The sequence below is a fragment of the Chiloscyllium plagiosum genome, unplaced genomic scaffold, assembly GCF_037043375.1.
Source record: "Chiloscyllium plagiosum isolate Xiang-an unplaced genomic scaffold, Cpla_swu_hap1 HiC_scaffold_23, whole genome shotgun sequence".
Taxonomy (NCBI): Eukaryota; Metazoa; Chordata; class Chondrichthyes; order Orectolobiformes; family Hemiscylliidae; genus Chiloscyllium; species Chiloscyllium plagiosum.
The window spans coordinates 8,774,556-8,799,307 of NW_028270161.1; the positions used below are offsets into that span (position 1 = coordinate 8,774,556).

The 24,752-nt window shown below is 39.5% G+C and overlaps 1 protein-coding gene across 1 annotated transcript in view; it reads left to right on the forward strand.

Moving 5' to 3' along the window:
* Positions 1 to 24,752, forward strand: part of itih2 (inter-alpha-trypsin inhibitor heavy chain 2) — a 61,123-nt gene that overhangs the window by 13,607 nt on the left and 22,764 nt on the right. Inside the window, exons 7-13 of the mRNA XM_087999355.1 lie at positions 1,199 to 1,306; positions 4,256 to 4,384; positions 4,504 to 4,620; positions 6,209 to 6,377; positions 10,924 to 11,049; positions 16,197 to 16,378; positions 19,549 to 19,731. Coding sequence (XP_087855481.1) covers positions 1,199 to 1,306; positions 4,256 to 4,384; positions 4,504 to 4,620; positions 6,209 to 6,377; positions 10,924 to 11,049; positions 16,197 to 16,378; positions 19,549 to 19,731 — 1,014 coding nt within the window. The remainder of the gene's footprint in view (positions 1 to 1,198; positions 1,307 to 4,255; positions 4,385 to 4,503; positions 4,621 to 6,208; positions 6,378 to 10,923; positions 11,050 to 16,196; positions 16,379 to 19,548; positions 19,732 to 24,752) is intronic.

The window sequence follows — 24,752 nt, forward strand, 5'->3', positions numbered from 1 at the left end:
ATACTGAAGAAAAGTATTCATTCAGTGTCTCCCCAATCTCTTCCGCCTCCACACGCAACTTCCCACTACTATCCTTGACTGGACCTATTCCTACCCTAGTCATTCTTTTATTCCTAACATACCTATAGAAAGCCTTAGGGTTTTCCCTAATCCTACCGACTAAGGACCTTTCATGTCCCCTCCTTGCTGCTCTTAGCTCTCTCTTCAGGTCCTTCCTGGCTACCCTATAACTCTCAATCGCCCCAATTGAACCTTCACGTCTCATCTTGAGATAGGCCGCCCTCTTCCATTTAACAAGGGATTCCAATTCCTTATTAAACCACGGCTCCCTCACACGACCCTTTCCTCCCTGCCTGACAGGTACATAATTATCAAGGACACTCAATAGTTGCTCCTTGAACAAGCTCCACATATCATTTACACTCTTGCCTTGGAGTCTACTTTTCCAAGCCACACATCCTAAGTCATGCCTCACCGCATCATAATTTCCCTGACCCCAGCTATAACTCTTGCCCTGTAGTACACACTTATCCCTCTCCATCACGAGAGTAAAAATCACCGAATTATGGTCACTATCCCCAAAGTGCTCATCTACCTCTAATTCTAACACCTGGCCTGGTTCGTTACCCAGAACCAAATCCAGTATGGCCTCACCTCTTGTTGGCCTGTCTACATATTGTGTCAGGAAACTCTCCTGCACACATTGAACAAACACTGAACCATCTAACGAACTTGAGCTATAGCTTTCCCAATCAATATCAGGAAAGTTAAAGTCCCCCATAACAACCACCCTATTACTGTCACTCATCTCCTGAATCACCTTCCCTATCCTTTCTTCAATGATTCTAGGACTATTAGGAGGCCTGTAAAAGACTCCTAACAGGGTGACCTCACCTTTCCTATTCCTAACCTCAGCCCAAACTACCTCAGATGGCAAGTCCTCATCCATCGTCCTTTCCACCACTGTAATACTATCTTTGACAAGCAATCCCCCCACCTCTGACCCTACTAAAACATTTAAATCCTGGAACCTGCAACAGCCAATCCTGTCCCTGTTCTAGCCATGTCTCCGTAATAGCCACAACATCGAAGTCCCAGGTACCAACCCACGCTGCAAGTTCAGCAAGTTTAAAAAAGGAATCTGATATATTTAATTAATAAGTCCATTTGTTTGGAATATAATTTGTTTTCCCCTTAGGTGGATGTCTATATATTTGAGCCACAAGGAATCAGCCATGTTGAAGCACCGAACATGTTTGGAACACAGTTTGATGGGGTCATCCGCATAACTAAAGGAGAGAACAAGGTAAACTTCAGTTACAACTTCTATTCGGTTTTTCTAAAAAACGAATGATGATATTTAACACAGAGATTCATAAATGGTATTGTACTGGTTTTCAATGTTCAACCCAAACGTCTAAACTATAATTACTACAATCCATTATAGAAGCACAACAACATAGAAATAAGGACAGAAGTAGGCCATTAGGCCCATAGAGCCTGGTCCACCATTTACTAAAATCATACGCCGATCCTCCATCTCGAAACCATACTCCCACTCTCTCACCATACTCCTCAACACCTTTGGTATTTAATGTTTCATTTTTCATCGAGATTGGTTCTATGCCAACAATTACCAAGTTGCTCACTGCACAGTGTCTTATTGGTGGCATTCAAAATGCGAGAAATGTTTAGAAAAGGAAATACAAATAAAATATCAGAAAGTTGAAATGAAAAACAAAAAAATGCAGAGATGTCTGGTGAGCAATTGAATATTTCAATGCTTTGACTGTAACTTTAAATGAGAACCATTTGCCATAAAGAGCTCAACTGAAAATTCAACTTATCTTTTGCTGTCAGGGCACTGCATTTTCAGCATTCTGGTTTAGCATTTCCTGAAAATGCTTTGTTGTCTAAACCCAATTATAATTCAGTATAGGGGATATATTTTTAAGGTGAGAGGAGAGAAATAAAAAAAAACATGAGGGGCAAGTTTTTTACAGAGAGGGTAGTTCAAGGAAGTGGTGGATGCGGGTATAATTAAAATATTTAAAAGACATTTGGATAAGTACATGAATAGGAAAGGCTTGGAGGGATATGTGTCAGGATCAGGTAGGTGAGACTGGTTTAGTTTGGGATTATGTTTGACATGGACTGGCTGGATGAAGGGTCTATTTCTGTGCTGTATGACTCTATGACTCTGAGAACTAAGATGCCAAAGCATCTTAGATACTGAGTACCAGCCCTAAGTTACAAACTGGAGTTGTAATTGTACAGGCTCACATGGTAAGACCGGTAAGACCAGCTAGGTTATCAATCTGTCTCTCTCTGTAATGCACTATTGCTCAAAGTAGCACAACCCTGAATCTCAAAATGTAGACAAAACTGTTTTCATGAAAGACTTCAACAACAAAACTGTTTTTCATTATATTTGGCCTACAATCTACTGAAATAGTTCACCACTCCACTAGTTTATGTGTATTTGAATGGACTTTATTCAATGAGTTGAAGGTTTTAATTTGATGTGTCCATTTAAAAGACCTTGGTTATATTACAGCTGGATATGTGTGATCACGGTTACAGCTGGTGGGAATAATACCTTCAGACATTAATATCTGATCAACACTTGTGGGAAATTTAACTGGTTAAACAAATTAATTCCCTATTCTAATTTTCTACTGCCAGGTGGATTGTAGAGCTCCAAATCTTTTATTTTTCTAGCTAATTTAGTAGAGAGTAAATTTTCCAGCTTGTATGTATAGTCTGGATGGATCAAATGGCCTCTTCTGTAACTGTATATTCTATGATTCTAAAGTATAGTCATTGTCATCTTTTCAGCAGGTAATTCTCCTAATATTGTCTCTTACTAATTTTGACAGCACACAAACCTGTTAATGACAAAATGAATGAAAATTGCGTATCAAAGAAATAATTAAATATGATCCAAATTTCAATGATTACAGTTGGAGGTCAAGTCAAAATATTTGTATTGATTATATCAGTACAGGATTCATTATTCATGAAAGGAAAGACTCAGCCTGACTCATGTTAGGAATTTTAAAAACAAGGTAAACTCAGTCTGATTACACACTGTGCAAATACTTCATGAATGCATGATGTGGAGGTACTGGTCATGACACCTGATGAAGGAACAGTGCTCCGAAAGCTTGTGATTTCAAATAAACCTATTGGACTATAACCTGATGTCATGTGACTTCTGACATCATGAATGCAGGGTGGGGCGAATTTAATTTTTTAGAACAGAATGGGTAGTCAGCCTAATTACTGCCCATCTTATGTTGCTGCCATGATGTTTTAGTGTCCCACCTCATGTGCATTGCTGCAGGAAATGACAGGGGGGGTTCCTGAGTTACAAATGTCAGGTTTATGAATGCCATCCCATACAGGAGTGTAATTTTAAGGATCCAACATATGAACGTTTCCAATACGTATGAACAGCTATTTTACACTGTGCTGCATTGTGTTCCGACTTGCACATAAATTGACTTGAATGTGGACTCAACAATTTAACCCGGGGACATGTCCACAGGCTGAGGAACATGGGATTATCAGCCCATTCCTATATGGACTGAACATGGAGGGAAAAGCAATCTGCTAGAGAAGCATGTGTAGACCTGACCATTTTGTAGCACCTATTTTGCCCATTTGCACCATAAAATTGCATTTGGGGTCCTACCTCAATTGAAGAATCTGAATTTTCATCTTAAATATGACAAGCCATTCATAGGAAAACCACTATGAAGATGGTAGTTGGAGGGTCATAGTGAATGAGATAATAAATAATCCGGCACCAGTTTCAGGCTAATCTCTCTCTGTTAATACCTGGTTGCTGCAGTTAAAATCAACCTAGATTGTTTAAATAGTCCTTATAATCTTGATGCCTCTAACCCACAGCAAATATGTTAGGTGCAAGTGCTACTGAGCAAGCAGATCTAGTTCTAGCTGAATAGTGAAGATGCCTGTTGATCTAACTCCAGAACATATTGTAATGTCAGTTCCTTTAATTTTAAATTTCCTGCAAACCCATCAAAGTGTTAAACACACCAAGCTGCTGTGCAGAGAAGTTGCTCGATGTACTGGTTGAAGTTAAAGAGGTTAGAAGAACACAGCAAGCTAGGCAGCGTCAGGAGGTGCAGTCTCAAGAATACAGTTACAATAATACCCTCTCAGAAGCCAATGTTAGATTCAACTCTCAACCTGGACAGATACTCACAATTCCATCTTGTATTTTTAGGCTCATGTTTCCTTCAAGCCAACCTTGGACCAACAGCGGAAATGCCCAAATTGTACAGATACGGCCATTGATGGACGTATTATTGTGAGATATGATGTGAAACGGGAGCTCAATGGTGGAAACCTTCAGGTCTTGCCCAAACTTTAGAACATTTCACTTGAATCTTAATGATGCATTTACATCTTTTGGAAAGACAATGTTATTTTGTGCTATACCCTTGCTAATCATTTCTCTCTGTCTCACTGTAGGTTTCCAATGGTTACTTTGCTCACTTTTTTGCTCCTGATAATCTTCCACCACTTCCTAAAAACATCATCTTTGTCATTGATGTCAGTGGCTCAATGTGGGGAATTAAAATGAAGCAGGTAAATCCTTTCGCTTCAGTGACATTGTTTCAATATGAAGATATTGTCTAGGTTCTGAATGAGAAAATTTCAAAGTCGCCCTTTTCACTTCTTAGGTTCAGACTCAATCGAGCTGCACTGGCCCCACTAGATCTCTTCTTTGTCAATTGCCTTTGCTGCCAACGTCAGTCTAATTTTCTACAAAAGACTTGTGCCTTGTGATTCATGGATCCCTAGTAGCAGGCAGACTGAGGCGAAGACTTTCATGATTTATATTTGCACAGGATATCCTGTTCATTCTTAGTAGCTACATCCTATCTCTTCCGTTTCCTTAATCTGAGTCAATTTCAGTCTGACTTGGTGAAAATCCAGGCCATAATTCCTGAATTTGATGACATGCTTTAAGGCAAATTTTAGGACTGGAAAAACATCCAGAAATTCTTGATTTGTTGAATGCAATGATGGTTGAAGTCAGAACTGTGCTGAAATAATTGCAAAAAGGACAGTATCCCATCACCAAGTCACTCTTTATTTACATGTCCATAAAGGGTGTACTGGATTAGTGGTGCTGGAAAAGCACAGCAGTTCAGGCAGCATCCGAGGAGCAGTAAAATCGACATTTCGGGCAAAAGCCCTTCATCAGGAATACAGGAATCAGTATTCCTGATGAAGGGCTTTTGCCCGAAACGTTGATTTTACTGCTCCTCGGATGCTGCCTGAACTGTTATGCTTTTCCAGCACCACTAATCCAGAATCTGATTTCCAGCATCTGCAGTCATTGTTTTTACCATAAAGGGTGTACACTGGATGTGGCCTGCCAGCTCAGAGTCAGTCCTTGAAATGAGGAGATTCTGCATCACCTGCTAATGTCAGTCAGTCAGGGTTCCTTGATTGGCCCAGGTTAACAATCCCAATCAAGGATCTCATAGTCAATAAGGTCCACCTGTTCCAATCACTACATGCACTTTCAATTTCCTGAGATGCACCAATTCCACAAACAATCCCAAACAGAGAGAAGGACCTCAGAATGAAAAGTGATGACCTCAGAACTCCATTTTTCTTACATTCTCTCCTCCACAGCCCTGTCATGTTTATGTCTTGTTTTCTTTGCACACAGTAAACAGGATTAATTCTCTCCCTTTCACACCTTTATTTACACCCATTTTACATCTTTCTTTTTCTTTCTTCTCAATAAGCCTCCCTTTTGTATTTTACATTGAGTTTCGACACCATCTGTCCTCTTGCCCCTCCTCTGGTTATGTCAAAAGTATATATAATAAAAATGCCTTTCAATCCTGAGGAAGAGTCATACTTAAGCAAAACGTTAACTCTATTGCTGTCTCCACAGATGCTACCAGATCTGCTGAGCTTCTCCAACATTCTCTGTATTTGCTTCAAAAAATGTCCCTTTCTCAAAAAACATAAGCTTTTCACAACATTCCAGATTTTTATTTTCAATTGAATGACTACATGTTTAGAATGACCCAAGAATAAATTGCAAATGTGACTCACTGCAACTTTTCAACACACCTGATTGTTGGTGAAGACTGAAACCGATGATGAACAAACTTCACTTCAACTAATCAATATTTTTCATTCTCTATATTAGACTGTTGAAGCCATGGCAACAATCCTGTCTGATCTCCGCCCAGAGGACCAGTTCACAATTATTGATTTCAACCACAACATTCGTTTCTGGAATCAACATCTGGTTCCAGCCACTCCCAATCAGATTGAGGATGCCAAAAAATATATTGAGAAAATCCAGCCGAGTGGTGGTATGTGTTTAGGGATGGATAAGCATAACCCCAGGTGACTCATTGCTGAGATTCCCTGTGAGGAAGGACTTTAACTCGATTTTACTCCTCGCAATGACATCGTAATAAAATAGCAATTGCTAAATGACAATTCATAGGTTGGAATTAGTGGCAACTTAGTGGCAACAAGTTGTAGTACCATCCACAACTATTTAAAAATTAGTTCAAAGATGTTGGTTTATTTGTTTTCTGCTTTTTCTTCATCAAATTTCAAATGTGTGTATGGTTTGCTACACATGATTCCATACAGTATCTCATCTAAGTGGCTGTCATTAATGTATGAGTTACAGGAAGTTTGACATGCACTTCTAATTCTACTAACTAGTGACCCAAAAGCAAAGGCTAATGCTCTGGGACCTGGAGCACTGCTCACCACTGCTCAGTTGGAGTATTATGTATATTTCTGGGTCACATTATAGGAAACGTGTGAATACATTGAAGAGAGTGCAGAAGGGATTTACAAGATTGGTTCCAAGGATGAGGATGAGAATAGGTTGAAGAATTGGGACAGTTCACCTTGGAGAGAAGACGTGATATGGAGGTGTTGGTGTTGGATTGGGGTGGTCAAGATCAAACATCTCAAGACACCAGGTTATAGTCCAACAGGTTTATTTGAAATCACAATTGGAACACTGGCCCTTCATCAAGTGATGATGGTACTGGTGGAGATTTTCAACATCATGAGTGGTTTGGATAGAGTAAATAGGGAGAAATTGTTTCCACTTGTAAAAGGAACAAGAAGAAGAAAGCATGGATAAAAAGTGACGTGCAAAGGAAGCAAGGGTTGATATGAGAAAAAAAAGATTTTTTTCTCAGTGAGTAGTTAGGTATGGAATATGTTGCCTGGATGTATGGTGGAGGCTGGTTCAATTAAGGCATTTAAGAGGGCATTGGGTAATTATTCAGATAGAAATAGTGTGCAGACTTTGGGGGAGAAGCAGGAGACTGGCACTAAGTAATTTTGGTTGTGTGAAGAGCCATTGCAGGCAGGATGGACTGAATGGCCTCCTTCTGCTCTGTGATGCTTCTGTGATTCTTTGGCAGTTGAATTCAATTTATTAATCTGGAATTGAAAACTAGTCATAGCACTGATGACCATGAAACTATCATCGATCGATTGTCAATAAAACCGTCCTTGTTCATCAGCAGGCAAGGAAAACCTGCTATCCTTATCTGGTCCGGACCACATGCTGGACAGTGACGGGGGGGGGGGGGGGGGGGGTGTAGGGAGTTATATCTGAAATAGTCTAGCAAGACATTCAGTTGCAAGGTCTCTCAACGATGAACAACAAATACTGCCCTTGCCAGTGATGCCTATATCCTATCAAATAATAAGAAGTTTGGCAGCTAGCATTGTTTCAGTTGTGTGGATATCACAGCTAAACTCAACCCTGTGTGCCACATAAGTGCACTTCCTGTTAAATAATTAACATAATTAAGCTAATGATGAGGCTAATTCTTGTCGCATGGCTGAGATCAGCTAACACTGTACAGACTGAGAAGAAAAGCTGAGACAGAGATGATATCCACTGACTGACTAACTCACAGAGTTGATGAGGGAACCTTGTTATTTTTATTCCCTCTCAGTAATGTGGTTTACATTCCCCTCACTCAGTTTGATTTGGAGTGAACCACCTCTGATGCTGTTTGTCGCAGGTTGATGAAACAATGCTCTATCTCAGCAGAAACAGTAAAGTCATGTAACCCACAATATATTGATCTGCTACTAAGAGGGATCTACATTTAACTTGTCTCTTAAGAAAACAAAATGTAATTGACATATAAGGAATTTTTTATTTGTTTTGGGATGGGGGAAATATAGACAAGCCTATGTTTACTGTCCACCCAGACAACATTAATGACTAACCACCTTAAAAGTCCATGAAACCTTTCTAATGATTGTATTCCCTCCATCATGGTGCTGAGAGGGTAATTCTAAGTTCTGGAACCAGAAAAATAAAGGAACATGTAACTGTGCTCAAATCAGAATGGTGTATACCCTCAGAGTTGCATGAGGGAATGATGGTGCTGACAATTAAGATGTTATAGTTCTTGGCCAGTTTTAGTCCAGAGCTCACAAGGCTGGATGATGGTGTGAAAGCAATTTTGTGAGTTGTTGTAATGAGCTCTGCAATAGTTGACATTCTAGAACCACACAGTGCCAGAGTAGGGTGTTACTGAGTCCAGTGACAGGGTCAGTGGTTCAGTGAACTGCTTTGTCTTGAATGTCATTGAACATTTTAAAGGAGGTTATGCCACTTCAGGCATGTGGTGAGTATTCAATGTTCCCTGTAATGTCCTTTTGCAGTGTGCAGTGAGTTTGTTGCATTGCAAAGGTGATGGCCTAGTGGTATCATCATAGAATATTAATCCAGAAACTCAGCTAATGTTCTGGGCACCCAGGTTCAAATCCCGCCATGGCAGATGGCGGAATTTGAATTTAATGAAGAATCTGGAATTAAGGGTCAACTGATGACCAGGAAGTCACTGTCAATTGTCAGGAAAAACCCATCTGGTTCATTAATGACCTTTACCTGTTATCCTAACCTTGTCTGGCCTACATGTGACTCGAGACCCACAGTAATGTGGTTGACTCTTAACTGTCCTCTAGGCAATTAGAAATGGACAGTAAATGCTGGCCTGGCCCGTAACACTCACATCCCATGAGTGAACTTATTTAAAAATTGCACAGTCCTGTTACATTCACCATGAGGCCCAGCATTAAAGAACCTGAAAGGCTATTTGTGTGATACATATTGATCCCCTGTGCTGGTTTGGTGGGGATCTTACTCTCGATGTCAATCTTGTAGATGGTGGAGAATGATCAGGATATGAGACATTGACTACAGACAGGCCACTATCTGCAGTGAACGTGATGCTGATGTAGCCTGATCCAGTAAAGCCTCTGCTAAGTTTGCTGCTCAGGAAAGGTTGCAGATCAACAAGGAATTGTAAATCTCTGCCTCCAGTCTCAAGTAAATATTTTTGACGTGAGGTTGAATTTTCTGCAGATTTCTCCCTCTCCAGTTTAAAAAATCTTGGTACAGCCTGCCATGATCCTGGCCAAGCCCCTCCCACTGCATCTGGATCAGTATTTAAGGCAAGACCTCTGGAGCTCCGCCTTGGAGTGCTGTCGGTCAATTGGATGGGGAGCAAATCTCTGGATCTAGCAGAGCCAGAGTGGTGGAAAGGCCAATCCTGAAACTACAGACTGTCCCACCACACTGGGGAGACCAGGTCAGCCCTGAATCTGGAGACCTCAGCAATGGGGTGGAAGGTCAGTGGAGGGTGGGGATGCCAAGTTCAAGAGGGCCAGGAGAGGGCTAAGAGAGGAGGATAATCTCAGGAGGTTGAACGGGGTGGGGGCTTGCTGCTAAATATACCAAAGAAATCCCCTCCTCCTTGCCCAGCGGTATGTGGCTAAACCTCCAGATTTGAGATAAATACAGGCTTCAGCAAAAGAGGCCCCAAATTACCCATTAGTCATTCAATATCCCAAATAGCCCGAAGGTCAGGTGATCTGCCCTCAACAAAATTTCTAATAGTTCACAGGGGCAGGTGGACAGTGGGAAAGTCAAAGTAAGATTTTATAGGACCCTCGCCTTCAACCCACAAACAATGAGGTGTAAAGTCCAGCCCATGATATCTGAAGAGCGAAGGATTTGGTTAATATGGAGATATATAAAACAAAAAATTGACATTTCTGAAAAGTATAACTGTTGCAGACAACTAGTGAAAGAAAACAGAACTTTTAGAGTCATAGAGCTATACAGAATGGAAGTAGACCCTTCAGTCTAGCTCATCCATGTCCACCAGGCAGCCCAATCTGACCTAGTTCCATTTGCCAGCACTTGGCCCATATCTCTCATAGCCCTTCCTATTCATATACCCATCCAGATGCCTCTTAAATGTTGTAATTGTACCAGACTCCATCATTTCTTCGGGCAGCATGTTCCATACATGCACCACCCTCTGTGTGAAAAATTTACCCTTCAGATCCTTTTTAAATCTTTCTCCTCTCACCATAAATCATTGCTCCCTAGTTTTGGACTCCTCCACTCTTGGAAAAAGACCTTGACTGTTCACCCTATTGATGCCCCTCATGATTTTATAAATATCTATAAGGTCACCCCTCAGCCTGCTTTACTCTAGGGAAATGAGCCCCAGTCCAATCAGCTTATCCCATTAGCTCAAACCCTCCATTCCCGGCAACACCCTGTAAATCTTTTCTGCGCCCTCTCAAGTTTATCAATATCCTTCCTATAGAAAGGTGGCCAGAATTATATGCAGTATTCCAAAAGTGGTCTCATCAATGTCCTGTATTGGGTGCAACATGATGTTGCAACTCTTATACACTTCTTGGTTAAAAAAAAAAGCAAATCCAAAAATAATCATATATTTACTCCAGCTCTCTACATCCAAATTGCTCCACCAATTCGAGAAGCATTAATTTATTTACATGGCATGCATCATTCATTTACAGTTCCCATCTTTTATCCTTTAACAGGAACAAACATCAATGAAGCAGTCCTGTCAGCCATTTATATATTAACGGAAGCCAATAATTTGGGTCTGCTCGATCCACGATCTGTATCGTTCATTATTATGGTATCAGATGGAGACCCCACAGTAGGTAAGAACATGCTAACAATAATGTACATTATCTGGTGCTCAGTTGGCTGGATAGATGGTTTGTGGTGCAGAGTATTGCCAATTGTATGGGTTCAATTCCCACACCAACTGAGGTTACTATAAAGGACTCTCATTCTCAACCTCTCCTCTTGCCTGAGGTATAGTGACCCTCAGGTTAAACCACCACCAGCCATCTCTCTCTCTCTCTCTCTCTAATGAGAGGGCAGTCCTATTGTCCAGTAGGGCTTATATATTACCTTACATTTATATATTATCTGTAACATTATGCATACATAAAATGGATGAAGATGTATGGAATCTCCAGCACAGATAAAGACAATTTAGTCTAATAATATATACCAACACATATGTTCCACACACTCCTCCTCAAACCTTACTTCACGTAACTTTATCAGAAAAGTTTTGTTGTATAAGCAAAAATAGAAAATGCTGGAAAAACTCAGCAGGTCTGGCAGCATCTGTGGAGAGAGACAAGCATTAACTTTCAAGTATAATATAATTTCATCAGAACCAAATGCTGTTTAGCCTCATTAAGCAATGAAAATAATGCAATACCTGTAGTAAATAATCTGTGTTCTGAACAGGAGTCATACCAGGCTCAAAATGTTGATTCTGTTTCTCTCTCCACAGAGTTTTTCCAGCACTTTTTGTTTTCATTTCAGATTTCCAGCATCTGCAGTGTTTTGTTTTTATTTCAGTATGACTTTCTGTTACTTTCTCTTTCATGTGCTGATGGAGCTAACTTTTAAATGTACATATGTTAGCAATCTCAACACTGTAAAAACATATTCCAAACTTCAACCACTTTCTCCGGGAAAACATCTCCTGAATTCCCATTTGGACCAATTACTGACTATCTTATATCCATGACTTCGAGGTTTGATCTCCTCCACAGTGGAAACACTTTTTCCATGTCCACCCAGTTTAGCCCCTTCTTTCTGTTAAAGGTCTCCATCCGGCCCCGTTGGAGACTTCTGGGGAAAAACGGCTACATCTTCTCAATTCTCTGTAATTGTTAAAATCCCTCTGTCTGGTATCATCCTTGTGAATAGTAGTGGAAACATAATTATCCAGATGTGCCAAATAATACCAAACGTAACTTAGCTAATAAGATTTGGATGGGTTTAAATTGCAGCTTTTAAGGCCACAATAGAAAGGTATAAATAAGAACATCTGATAGGGTTTCCTTGTTATTCATTGGTAGGTGTTTGTAGGTCACAACTCCATATGACATGAAAACAGCCTCAACCTCCCTCTTTTCTTTAAGTGTAATATTTTTGAAATCCTCAAGTCTGATGTAATTTCATTCACCTTTGAATTCCAAGAATTCCGTAGTCTAATGAACACGGTTTCTATTAAACAGCAGGTACGTTTGAAATATGAATACGTCTAGTGTATGGTAACATTCAAAAATATTTTCTAGTACTTGATTTTCATTGTTTAATGAAAATAAACAGTGTTTGGTGATATTTGTGTTTGTGCTTTAATTGACATTGATGTCTTGTAAGATATTTCAACTTAATTGATCTTTTCTCATATTGCTTTATTGCAACACAATTAGCTTGCAATATATTTGTCAATATATAGCTGTCAACATGAATTAGTTCATTATTTTGACAAATATATACCTTAAATGAGGGAACATCAAAATTTGAGTAAAAGAACTTGCATTTATATAGCATCTTTCATGTCAGTGCATCATAGCCAATGAATTAATCTTGAATTATGGTCAGGTCGTTGTAGAGAAACATTATAGTTAATATGTAGACAGCAGGGTCTCACAGATGGCAATAAGATAAGGGACCAGTTAAACAGGTAATTATTTTCTGTAGTGAAATTACCCATTTCTCTGATTCTATTGTGGTAAGTGTTTTTAGATAAGGAATGAATCAAATAGTTTTCTTCAGTCCTCTATACTTTCCACCAACTGAACTGGACATTATGTTTACGATAAGGCCCTGCCGAGGTCTTGCCCTAGGCATTACAATGCTTTATATTGCATTGGTCTAGCCATACATCCTACAATTGTTTTTGTTATAATCTTTCAGCATTGGTTGTGAACATTTAGAATTTTTCTAATTAACTTGTTCAGAGATGTTATTATACTCCTCTGGACCAGGTGGGACTTGGCACATGTAGGATAACACCAAAATGCATTTCATACTGAGCTGACTGTAAAATGGAAGTTGACATAGCATAAAAATTAGATCTGCTTACATAGATAATGATCGTTAATTGCATCTGCTAGGTGCTTGCCCAGTTCTTCATCAAATCTAGATTAGACAATATTTTTTCTTTCTAGTCAGGGTTCTGACACAGATTTTCAAACTGCTGAACAGTATTCTCATCAGATTTAGTTAGTTCATCGTTATAGATTGTGAAGAGCATTGTGGGTCTACCTATGGTATAGTAGTTCAAGAAGATAGCTCATCATCACTTTCTTCATGGCATGGGGGCAAAAAATGTTAGGCCAGTGAGCCACACCCACATCCCATGAGCGAATATTAGAAAAAAGTATTGGTTCGATGTAGATCCGTGCAGGGCTCTAGTAATGAGCACCCTCCTTAAGGAACCGCTAACTTTAAAGATGGCAATTTAAGAGAATGCAACTAATTCCATGTGCCTCCAGCTTTGCCTCCAATCCCCAGTGTCATGAACACACTATCTATGTTGGCACTTCAGTGTGATACTGAGGGATGTTTTATCTTCTAAGATTGAATCATTAAACCAAGGTCATGCCTACCACTTAGATTGCCATAAAAAACTCCCATGGCTGTCTTCAAAGAACAAAGGGAATTTTTCTCAGTGTCCTGCATAATCTCTCAAATAACATCAAAATATCTATTACCCTGGTTATTTACCTCAGTGTTGTTTGCATACATTTCCTTTGTAAATTGTCCACTATTTTTCTTATATTATTCCTTTGTCTACATTTTGAGTGTACATAATTCACTGCTAAGCATTTTGGTTCATTCTGAGGTTATGAAATCACCTTTGAAAATTCTTTAAAATTTTAAAATTGCAATGATTACAAGGTCACCTACTTCCATCAGTCTAGCTATCTCCTTGAATAATTCAACGTTCTTAGGGAATGACTTGCTTTTCTAGAGTCATGTTTTAAGTCTCTATTAATCCTTGTCTTTCAAGGTAGTCATATGTGGTATCCTTAACAAGTCCTCCTAACAACATTCTTCTGACTATCATCATCCTAATGGGCCTATAATTATCTCCCTTTGCCTGCTTGTTTTTCCTTTCTATATATTGAGAATATTCACCCCAGTCCATTAAAATGATTAGAGGAGAAAGTGAGGTCTGCAGATGCTGGAGATCAGAGCTGAAAATGTGTTGCTGGTAAAGCACAGCAGGTCAGGCAGCATCCAAGGAACAGGAGAATCGACGTTTCGGGCATAAGCCCTTCATCAGGAAAACTAATTTGAGAGCACATTTTCCTTTCATCTTTATATGTCATCCACTTTAACATTTACAAAGGCACTTTGCACTAATGGTAACTCAGCATAGTCAGCAGGAGGGAACATTAATGCAAAGTAGTCATTTAAAGCCTTGGCCATGACCATGGAGTTCACATGAAACAGCCCTCCTTCATTGGCCCTTTGGTGGCCTTTTATCACCCTCCAATTCTTAATATAATTAGAAAAGGCTTTACAATTGATACTGTAAATATCTGCCACTTTCTTTTCCATTGTCAGTAAAATGAAAAGAAAAAAGATATGCATTGCTTGATCAAAACAACTGTTATCCATGTAATGATGCGAGCTGAAGAACCTACTCCCATGTATTTATTGAGAAGACAAAACCCTCCCCTGTTCTTTCTGGTTTGAGCAGACACTACGGGTTAATCTACCTCCATGGATACAACTCTGCATTACTTTGTATCCTGAATCCTACCTGCTATGAGGTCCAGATGTCAGCATTCAGTCCAGATGTCAGGCTGCTCTCCTAGACAAGATTGCTCCTGTTTTGATTCTGCTGCATTTTTGTCTCTGCCTTATCTAAGTGTTACAAATGGCTGACTCTCTGGAGTTCCATTAAAGGCTTTCATTTACATACTAAAGTATAAGAACATTGATCCCTGCAGTACAGTCTCCAGTACATCTCTTCTGAGAGACTCAGCAATATGTGACTGTGAAGTTATCGTCAATATACCAAACTTTCAACCATACCAAAGTATCTCACTCTCTAGCTGCTTATCCAACATCCCACATTCCAGCCAGCTTTACGGGAAAACCCAACTGTGGCAACAGAAGTGACTACTAATCTGTCCACAAACCAAACCCGCAGAAATGTTCTACCCAAGCCAGACCAAATAACCATCAGAGCTGGGCTCCAATAAATTAAACTTTTGCAACAGCAATGATTGCAAAGGATTGCTGAAATTTCAACTTGGCCCAGATTTTGCAGTATAATGGTTGGACATGTTTCTGTCACTGTTCCTCTGAAATGACCAGTAATGTCTCGAGTCCATACATGTGCAATTAAATGCCTGACAATGCTCAGTGAGTCTCTGCTTCTTCAGAGAGTGCCACAATGAGGTCCTCATAGACTATAGTTGGATAAAGACTTATAAATTGCTGAAAACTTCCACTGCCATTTTATTGGTCTCAATGAAGAAACTCCTTAAAAAGGTTAGATTTTGTTGAATGACGCTTCTTAATGGCATGCTAAATTTTTTTGTCGGTGTTTTTTGTAGATGTGAGATGACCTTTCTCCATTATGATTTTTATCAAATCTTCAAATAACATGGTAAGCTAAAGTCTCTGTCAGCACTCTCAGATGGAGATAAAATATCCCGTGAAACTCTTTTGAAAAGCAGAGGAGTTACATCCGGTATCCTGGCCAATGTTCATCCCTCAAGAAGTACACAGGTGTCCTTGGGAGCTTGCTGTGGGCAACTTGACCATCATATTTTCTACATTACAACCACAACTACATTTCATAAGTATTGTATTGACTGTAAAGCATTTGGGATGTCAGAAGGCCAGAACTTACTTCCTTTTTATTAAAAGTACTGAACTGACCATTAAAAGTGAATGTGTAACTTTCAAATATTTAACTAAAACTTGTTCAAAGAGGGATACCAAATCTTTAGAATTTGATTTTATAATCCAGGTGAAATTAAACTGAGCAACATCCAGAGAAATGTCAGAAGAAAAATGCAGGAAGATATCTCTCTTTTCTGCCTCGGAATTGGTTTTGATGTGGACTACGACTTTCTAGAAAGGATAGCTCTTGAAAACCGAGGAATTGCTCGGCGTATTATTGCGAATGTCAATGCATCCAGTCAGCTGAAGGTAATGCGTTACTAATAACAATCAGATAAAGCCCTTTGTATCTGCCATTCCCATTGTTTTAACTGCTATTGTTTCTGGGGCTTTTTTTGTTGTCTGCTCAGTTATGGTTACAGTGTTGATAATAAATCCAAATTTTCCTCTAACAGGTTTCCATTTCTGAGTGGTAGGTGAAAGGGCATTATTAAGTTATGTACTATTATAAATAGTCAACGGAAAAATCCATGTATTTCTCTTGGCAAATTGATGATAGGCATCATAACTTCATCTCAAGTCTTTTAATAGAGTTTTGATGTATTTATATTGGCAAGCATCAAAACAGCATGATCTGCATTTGAATTATTTTAGCCTCATCTACTTTATTGTTTTGATATTTTGTGCCTTCCTGTACTGGCTCTTCAGTTTATCACAAACAAGAGGGAGAAGTGAATTTATTTAATTTCACTGTTCTCCTCATCTGTCTGTAACAGAGGTGGTTTTGGACTTATTTACGTTGTTTTGTTTATTTTCCCTTTTGAAATGGATTGTGGATTTTCCCCCTCCTCAAAGCCTTTGTTTAGGAACTAAAACCAATAGTTTTTTTTCAAGCATTCAGCTTGGGAGATAATTCACAATATTGACACACAACAAGCTTACATGGAAGAAGGAAAAGTAACAACAAAAAGTTATGAATTACTTAGAAAATGATATTGGTATTAATTCACATTAATTAGAGTCCAGTAAAGTCAATGTCCAATGTAGGTCCTTTCCATTGAATGTGGAACAACTGGTCTTTGTTAAAAAGTCCCAGTCTATATCAGATTACCCAGGTAGCATAAGGTATCTCAAAATTTTGAGAAACAGGTGTATTGATTGTTTCACATGCCACTATGTCCTATGGGGTTCCTTCACCTTAAATTCCTTAATCAAGTGTGCTTCATTATACATCCTAATCCAGAATTGCCTGTTCCCTAGTGGGCTGTACCACAACCTGCTCCAGCAAGCCATCTCACAGACATTCCACGAATTTATTTTCTTAAGATCCGCTACCAACTGATTTTCCCAGTCCACCTACATATTGAAGTCTGCCATGATTATTGTAACAGTGACCTATCTTACATGACTTTTTGATCTCCTAATTTATTTTCTTTCCCAGGCCAGTATGTAACTCCTATCAGGGTCGTTTCTCCTTTGCAGTTCCTCATCTCTACTCACATAGATTCTACATCTTCCAGCTCTATATCACTTCCTTCTATCGATTTAATTTCATCTCTTACTAACAAGAATCCCCACCCGCTCTGCCTATCTGCCTGTCCTTTGAATAGGACGTGTTCACTTGGATATTTAGTTCCCAGCCTTGATTCCCTTGCTGTGTGATACCCACAGCAATGTATCTGCCAATTTCAATCTGTGCTGCAAGCTCAAATACCTTGTTTTGTTAATTGTGTGTATTTCAGTACAACTCCCTCACTCCTGAATTTACTGCCCCCTTCTCATAACTGTCCCCTTACCTGCTGTGCTTGAAGTTAGATTCCTGACTTTTCCTTACTCTCTGTCCTAATACTTGTTCTGGAAACGTTACCTCTTTAATCTTGTTGACCCAGTGGGTGGCACGGTGGCACAGTGGTTAGCACTGTTGCCTCACAGTGCCAGAGACCCGGGTTCAATTCCCGCTTCAGGCGACTGACTGTGTGGAGTTTGCACATTCTTCCCGTGTCTGCGTGGGTTTCCTCCGGGTGCTCCGGTTTCCTCCCACAGTCCAAAAATGTGCAGGTCAGGTGAATTGGCCACGCTAAATTGCCCGCGGTGTTAGGTGCAGGGGTAAATGTAGGGGAATGGGTCTGGGTGGGTTGCACTTCGGCGGGTCGGTGTGGACTTGGGGCCAGTTTCCACACTGTAAGTAATCTAATCTAATCTGTGCCAATTTGCTCATGGTTCAGGTCATAATCCAGAGATTACAAACTTTTCAGTTCTGATTTTTAATTTAATCCCTAGTTGCTCATATTCCCTCAGCAGAACCTTTTTCCTTTTTCTATCTATATAGTCAGTACCTACACGGACCATGACATGTAGATTTTTCCCCTCTCTCTCCAAGTTCCTCTGCAGCCCAGATGAGATATCCTAAACCCGGGCACGAGGCAGACAACATAGCCTTCAGGACTCTCGATCCTGTCCACAAAGAATAATATCTAATCCCTGACTATACTATCCCCAATTACAGCAACATTTTTCTTTTCTCCCCCACCTTGAATGGTTCTGTGGTGTTATGATCAGTTTGCTCATCTTCCCAATAGCCCAAATTCCATCCACACAGGAAGCAAGAAACTCAAACCCATTAGACAAACTCAAGGGCTCAGGCTCCTTCAGCACCAACCCCTGGATCACTGTAGCTGCCTCACTGGTAATCACACACTCCTGTCCCTCACCAGTGGCTGAATTTGAGGTGGTTAATCTAAGCGGTGTGACTGCCTCCTGAAACACAGCATCCAGGTAACTCTCCCCCTCCTTGATGTGTTACACTATTTGAAGCTCAGACTCCAGTTCATCATGTGTGAGCTGGAGTTCATCAAACAACCAACACTAGCTTCAGATGTGGTCACTATGAATTACATTGGGGTCACCAGCTTCCACATCATTCGGTTACACCATATTTTCTGGCCTGGCCTCTCTATTTCAATTGCTTTGTTAATAATTTGAGTTTTAAAACTTTGTACTGTTCTTTTAGTTTGTTGCATGTAAGTATTTCCCCTATTTATTTTCAATCTGAAAGTAACCTATAATAGAAAATAAATTAATAGCTATCACCAGCCAATGAATTTAAGGTTTATCTGTGATGAAAATCTTTTGAGCTGAGCAACTGATCCTGGGTTTCAATTTATCCTGTTAAAAAAACCTCACAAACTATGAGCGAAGGAAGCAAAAAGCACCTCTTCCCCTCTGCCCTGAATTCCCAAATTGTCTCTAAATTCTCTGAGCTATATATTCGCTTGTGCTGTGTCTCATTCTGGATGTGATCTCTCCTTCCTGGCCATGTGAGACTTATTGATCACTAGTGCTTGATTACCCTCCGCACTACATCCCTGACCAAGAGGACTGAGTTCACAATGCAAAATATTATTGTATTTAGATATTGAAACTTTCAAGTCCAGTTTAGGTTGACATTAATAAACTGTGATTCTAATTGTGAATGACAGGATTTCTATGAAGAAGTGGCCACTCCATTGCTGAGAAAGATTGACATACACTACGGTGACGATGTGACAGATGTGACACAAAGTAGTTTTGATAAGTATTTCAGCGGTTCTGAGATAATTGTAGCAGGAAAACTGGCAGAGAAGAAACCTTCACCGCTCCAATGCCTGGTGACCGCGTCCTCAGTAAGTACATTCAGTGAGGCATTGATCAGCACAACTTTCTGAACATGAAAAGAAATATATTGTTTGGTTACAACCATTATTTGTCATTCATTTGCTCCAAACGTTTTGACCTAATTTCCAGCAGCAATTGTATTCCACTTCAGATAAACATTCACAGCAGGTTGCATGCTGTTAAAACTCTTGCACAACTAGGGTATACTAACAATTGGCCCCCGCATCTAATTCTTAACACACATTTGTTTATCATCTGTGCATCAACAAGAATAAAACAAAAAGCCAAAAGCACGAAGACAACAAGAGAATGTGGGAAATGAAAGAAGGAGGAGAGAGAAGGGGAGAATGAGAAAATGGCAGAAAGAAGGGAAAGAATGGGGCAGTGATGGGAGACTAGGAAAGGGAAAGAAAAGTGAAACAAAGATGAAGATCAATGGAAGGGAAAAAAAATAAAAGCTTGCTTTTGTTAACATTATTAAAACAATGTCTTATGCATTAAATTGGTATTCAGCATCTGTTGCTTGGTAGTCACCAACAGAAGATACTTTTGCTCTTCTTCAAACAGTACAACCATAGTCACAATATCTAGTTGAACACAAAGATGGGAGCTTAGTTCACCATCTCATCCAAAAGGCAGCATTTCTGGCAATGATGTATGTCCAAGATAGTGCTTTCAAATGCCAACCTATAACATTATGTGGTGTTTGAATCCAAAAGTGAGGGTCAGTACATTTGAGAGAGACCAATATCCTAATAAAAGGGAGCAGGAAATAATGAGAAATCATAAATTCATACAAGTAACATAGAATATATACTACCTGTAAATGAGACAATTATAGCTAATCTGGTGTGCTAGTGAGAAATATCTAAACATTTTTAGCTCCTTAATTATATAGATCATTGTCTGAGGTATCCGGTGGCAAATTGGTTTAAACAGAACCAACTGGAAATAGAAAGAATCAGTGTTTTAACTAACAAATCAGATTTCAACAAAAATTAAGAGAAAGTAGATATTTATATGAACCATAATAGATTTGTAAACTGAATTATTAATATTAAGCAATAGGAAACAAAAGTGAATATAATCCTTATAAGGTAGGTATTATGATTCCAGCTGATGGTAATACTGAACAACTCAGATCCCAGAGTGAAACCAGGCTTGAAAAATAATAAATTTTACTTTTGTAATTTGGTTACTGTAATAGTCACTGATTGAATGTATACACAAGAGGTTGCAAATGTATTTTTACATATAACATATAAATTAAGTCTATTTCATAATGGAAAAGACAAAAAATCTATATATATTTATATGCAAGATGATTTGGAAACTTCTTACCATAAACAGCAAAAAGGTGGCTCCTTTTTCCTAACTCCTTTATTCTTTTAGTGAAATTTTGAACATTCACCAGATGTGATTCTCCACATTATTGTCTCTTCCCAAGAAACAGGTACAGGCTAACTCACTGATATGTCCTCACTGAACTACAAGAAAGGCTTAGTACTTTTTAGAACACTGTCGATTTGGACCGTTAAAACAGCTTAAAACTTCTTTCTAATTCTGATGGCCTTTCATTTTTATCACCAATCATGGGATGTGGATGTCACTGACGTGGCAAATATTTATTGCCTATCCCTAATTGCCCAGAGGGCAGTTAACATTGCTCTGGGTCTGGAGTCACATATAGGACAGACGAGGTAAAGACAGCATATTTTCTTTCCTAAATGATATGAGCAAACCAAATAGTTTGTCTAACAATCAGCAGTGGTTTAATTTGGCTCTTAATCCTGTTTTTTTTTTAAATTTACACAAGCTCCTGCTATGGCGGGATTTGAATCCCAATTCCCAAGACATCATCTGTGTCTCTGGATTAATAGTCAATTATTAATACCTCTAGGCCATCACCTCCCAATATGCATAAAGGCCACCAAAATGAAACTGACTTTCTGCTGATATGGATCCTTACTTCTAATTTGGACCTATTCTTGACCACTCTTCATCTGTCTCTCCCTAGATCATAAATCTTCAGTTGTTAAACACTTTAGCCATTATCTCACTAAGTAGCTTGTCTAGTCATTGAACTTAAGTCATATAATTTCTTTGAAATGTTGTTTTGATCCACTGCTGAAAAGTGAGTTTCGAACCCTTAAAAACATAGGAGCAGAAATTAGGCTATTCAGTCCATCGAATCTGCTCCGCCATTCTATCATGGCTGATAAGTTTCTCAACCCCATTTTCTCACTTTCTCCCCATAACCCTTGATCCCCTTGATACTCAACAACCTATCTATCTCAGTCTTAAATATACTCAATGACCTGGCCTCCACAGTTTTCTGTGGCAATGAATTCCATCGATTCACCACTCTCTGGCTGAAGAAGATGCTCCTTATCTCCATTCTAAAAGGTCTTCCCTTTACTCTAAAGCTTTTCCCTCAGGTCCTAGTCTCTCCTACCAATGGAAACATCTTCCCAACATCTACTCTGTCCAGGCCATTCAGTATTCTTCATGTTTCAATTAGATCCTCCTTTATCCTTCTAAACTCCAGCAAGTATTGACCCAGAGTCCTCATAAGTTAAGCTTTTCATTCCTGGGACCATTATCGGGAACCTCCTCTGATCATGCTCCAGGGCAAGTACATCTTTCCAAAACTGCACACAACACTCCAAATGTAGTCTGACCAGAGCCTTATAGAGCCTCAGAAGTTCCAAAATAATAATAATAAATCATAAACCTTCTTCATTGACCTTTCCAAGTAACATTTTGATGATCTAATTTTGTAAGTACAATATGTAAATTTATGGGTAGACCACATATCTCTAAGCGGAAGTGGGTACTGCGGATGCTGGAGATCAGAGTCAAGATCAGGAATGATGAAGGGCTTTTGCCCGAAACATCGATTTTCCTGCTCCTTGGATACTGCCTGACCTGCTGTGTTTTCCAGCACCACTCTAATCTTGACACATACCTCTAAACCCTTCCTATTTATATAGCCACCCAGATGCCTTTTAAATGTTGTAATTGCACCCACCTCTACCACTTCTTCTGGCAGCTCGTTCCATCCATGCACCACCTCTGCATGAAAATGTTACCCCTCTGGTCCATCTTAAACATTTCCCCTCTCACCTTAAATCTGTGCCCTCTAGTTTTGGACTCCCCCACCCCAGGCAAAAAACCTTGCCTATTTACCTTGTCCATGGCCCTCCTGATTTTATAAACCTCAGTATCCAAAGCTCCAGGGAAAAAAAATCCCAGCCTTTTCAGCCTCTCCCTATAACTCAAGTCATGTGTACTCAAGTTCAAAAGTACAGGAATACAGAGAAAAGTTTTCAAACTCACCACACACAGCGCCATCTTAGGTATAAGTATCTAGGCACAAGAACTTAAGCGCAAGGTAGAAAGAAATAAGGAACTAAGTTAAAAGTTAAACATTACAGTGACCCTTAGTACAGCATAATAAAAGGAAAATAAAGTTACAACTTAAACCCTTCACCCTGGCAAAATCCTTGTAAATGTTTCCTAAACCCTCCCAAGTTTAACAAAGCTTCCCTATAGAAGGTCCCAGCGTTTAAGTGCAATGCATGATGTGATTCCTGATTAGAAACTGCATAGCACTGAACTCCAATTTGCATTCTGACTTGTAACTTTTGTGGAGTTCCCAATGTTCAGTGCACACACCGAAGGCGAGGCCAAAGCCCAGTGTGGACGGGTGCCTGGATTGGAGCTTTGGCAGCCTGAGATGCCAGGAGCGGGCCCAGTGAGCCAATGGAGCTAGGGGAGATCGAGCCAGTCTAGGGAAAGCATGTCAAAGCAGAGGAGATTGAAGATTTATAGGAAGTGTGGTCCCAACATGGCTAAGTACTTAAGAAAGGCTGCAAAGTTTGAACTTTTGCTTTATTTTTTTATTTTCAACTTAATACTAATAAGGACTGTAATGTTTAAGTTGTAACTTTATTTCTTTATTTCCCTCTTTTATGCTGTACAAAGGAGAAAGTGAGGTCTGCAGATGCTGGAGATCAGAGCTGAAAATGTGTTGCTGGAAAAGCGCAGCAGGTCAGGCAGCATCCAGGGAACAGGAGAATCGACGGTTCGGGCATAAGCCCTTCTTCAGGAAGGGCTTCCTGAAGAAGGGCTTATGCCCGAAACGTCGATTCTCCTGTTCCTTGGATGCTGCCTGACCTGCTGCGCTTTTTCAGCAACACATTTTCAGCTATGCTGTACTAAGGGTCACTCTATTGTTTAACGTTTAACGTTTAACTTAGTTCCTTATTTCTTTCTACCTTCCCCTTAAGTTCTTGTACCTAGGTACTTATATCTAAGATGGTGCCGTGTGTGACGACTTTGAAAACTTTTCTCTGTACTCCTGTACTTTTGAACTTGAGTACACATGACCATAAAGTCTAAATCTAATCTAAGATGTAGTCTAATGTGTTAGCTACGTAGTTCAGCATTCTGGTAGCTTTCTTGATTGTTGTTGTGCATTGGTTCAATATATTAAGTATTATGTCTATTACAACTCAGCAGACCATGACTATTTTAACCACTAAGTAAGCAGTACTTTGTGTTTATTTAAATAAATTTGACCTGGCAGTTGTTCTGACCAGTCACACATCTTATCCACTCATACTATCTTTTCTGAAGTACCCTCCTACTTTAGTGTTACAGCACTTATCGCATAAAATATGCAAAATTTGTCAATGACCTGCATTGACATCAATTTTAAAGTTGTCATTTACCTCCAGGTGAAACAACTCTGTTTACTCCAAGCTTGCACTTGTTAAGGTGTGCAAAATGCAAGAAGACCATAAGTAAGCAACAAGTCATGAATGTTCAATAACTCTATGTTTACTTAAAACTTTCTAAATCTCTCTGTGGGATTACAGTTTGTACTAAGTGCCAACTCTACTTTAAATAATGCTGTGGAAATGAATGGAGTTGGGACAAATTGGACAAAAGGTCACTAAACAGATGGGACATTTTCAATACTTAAGTAGTGTCCTATCATGTTAAACCCAGTTGCATATAGCAG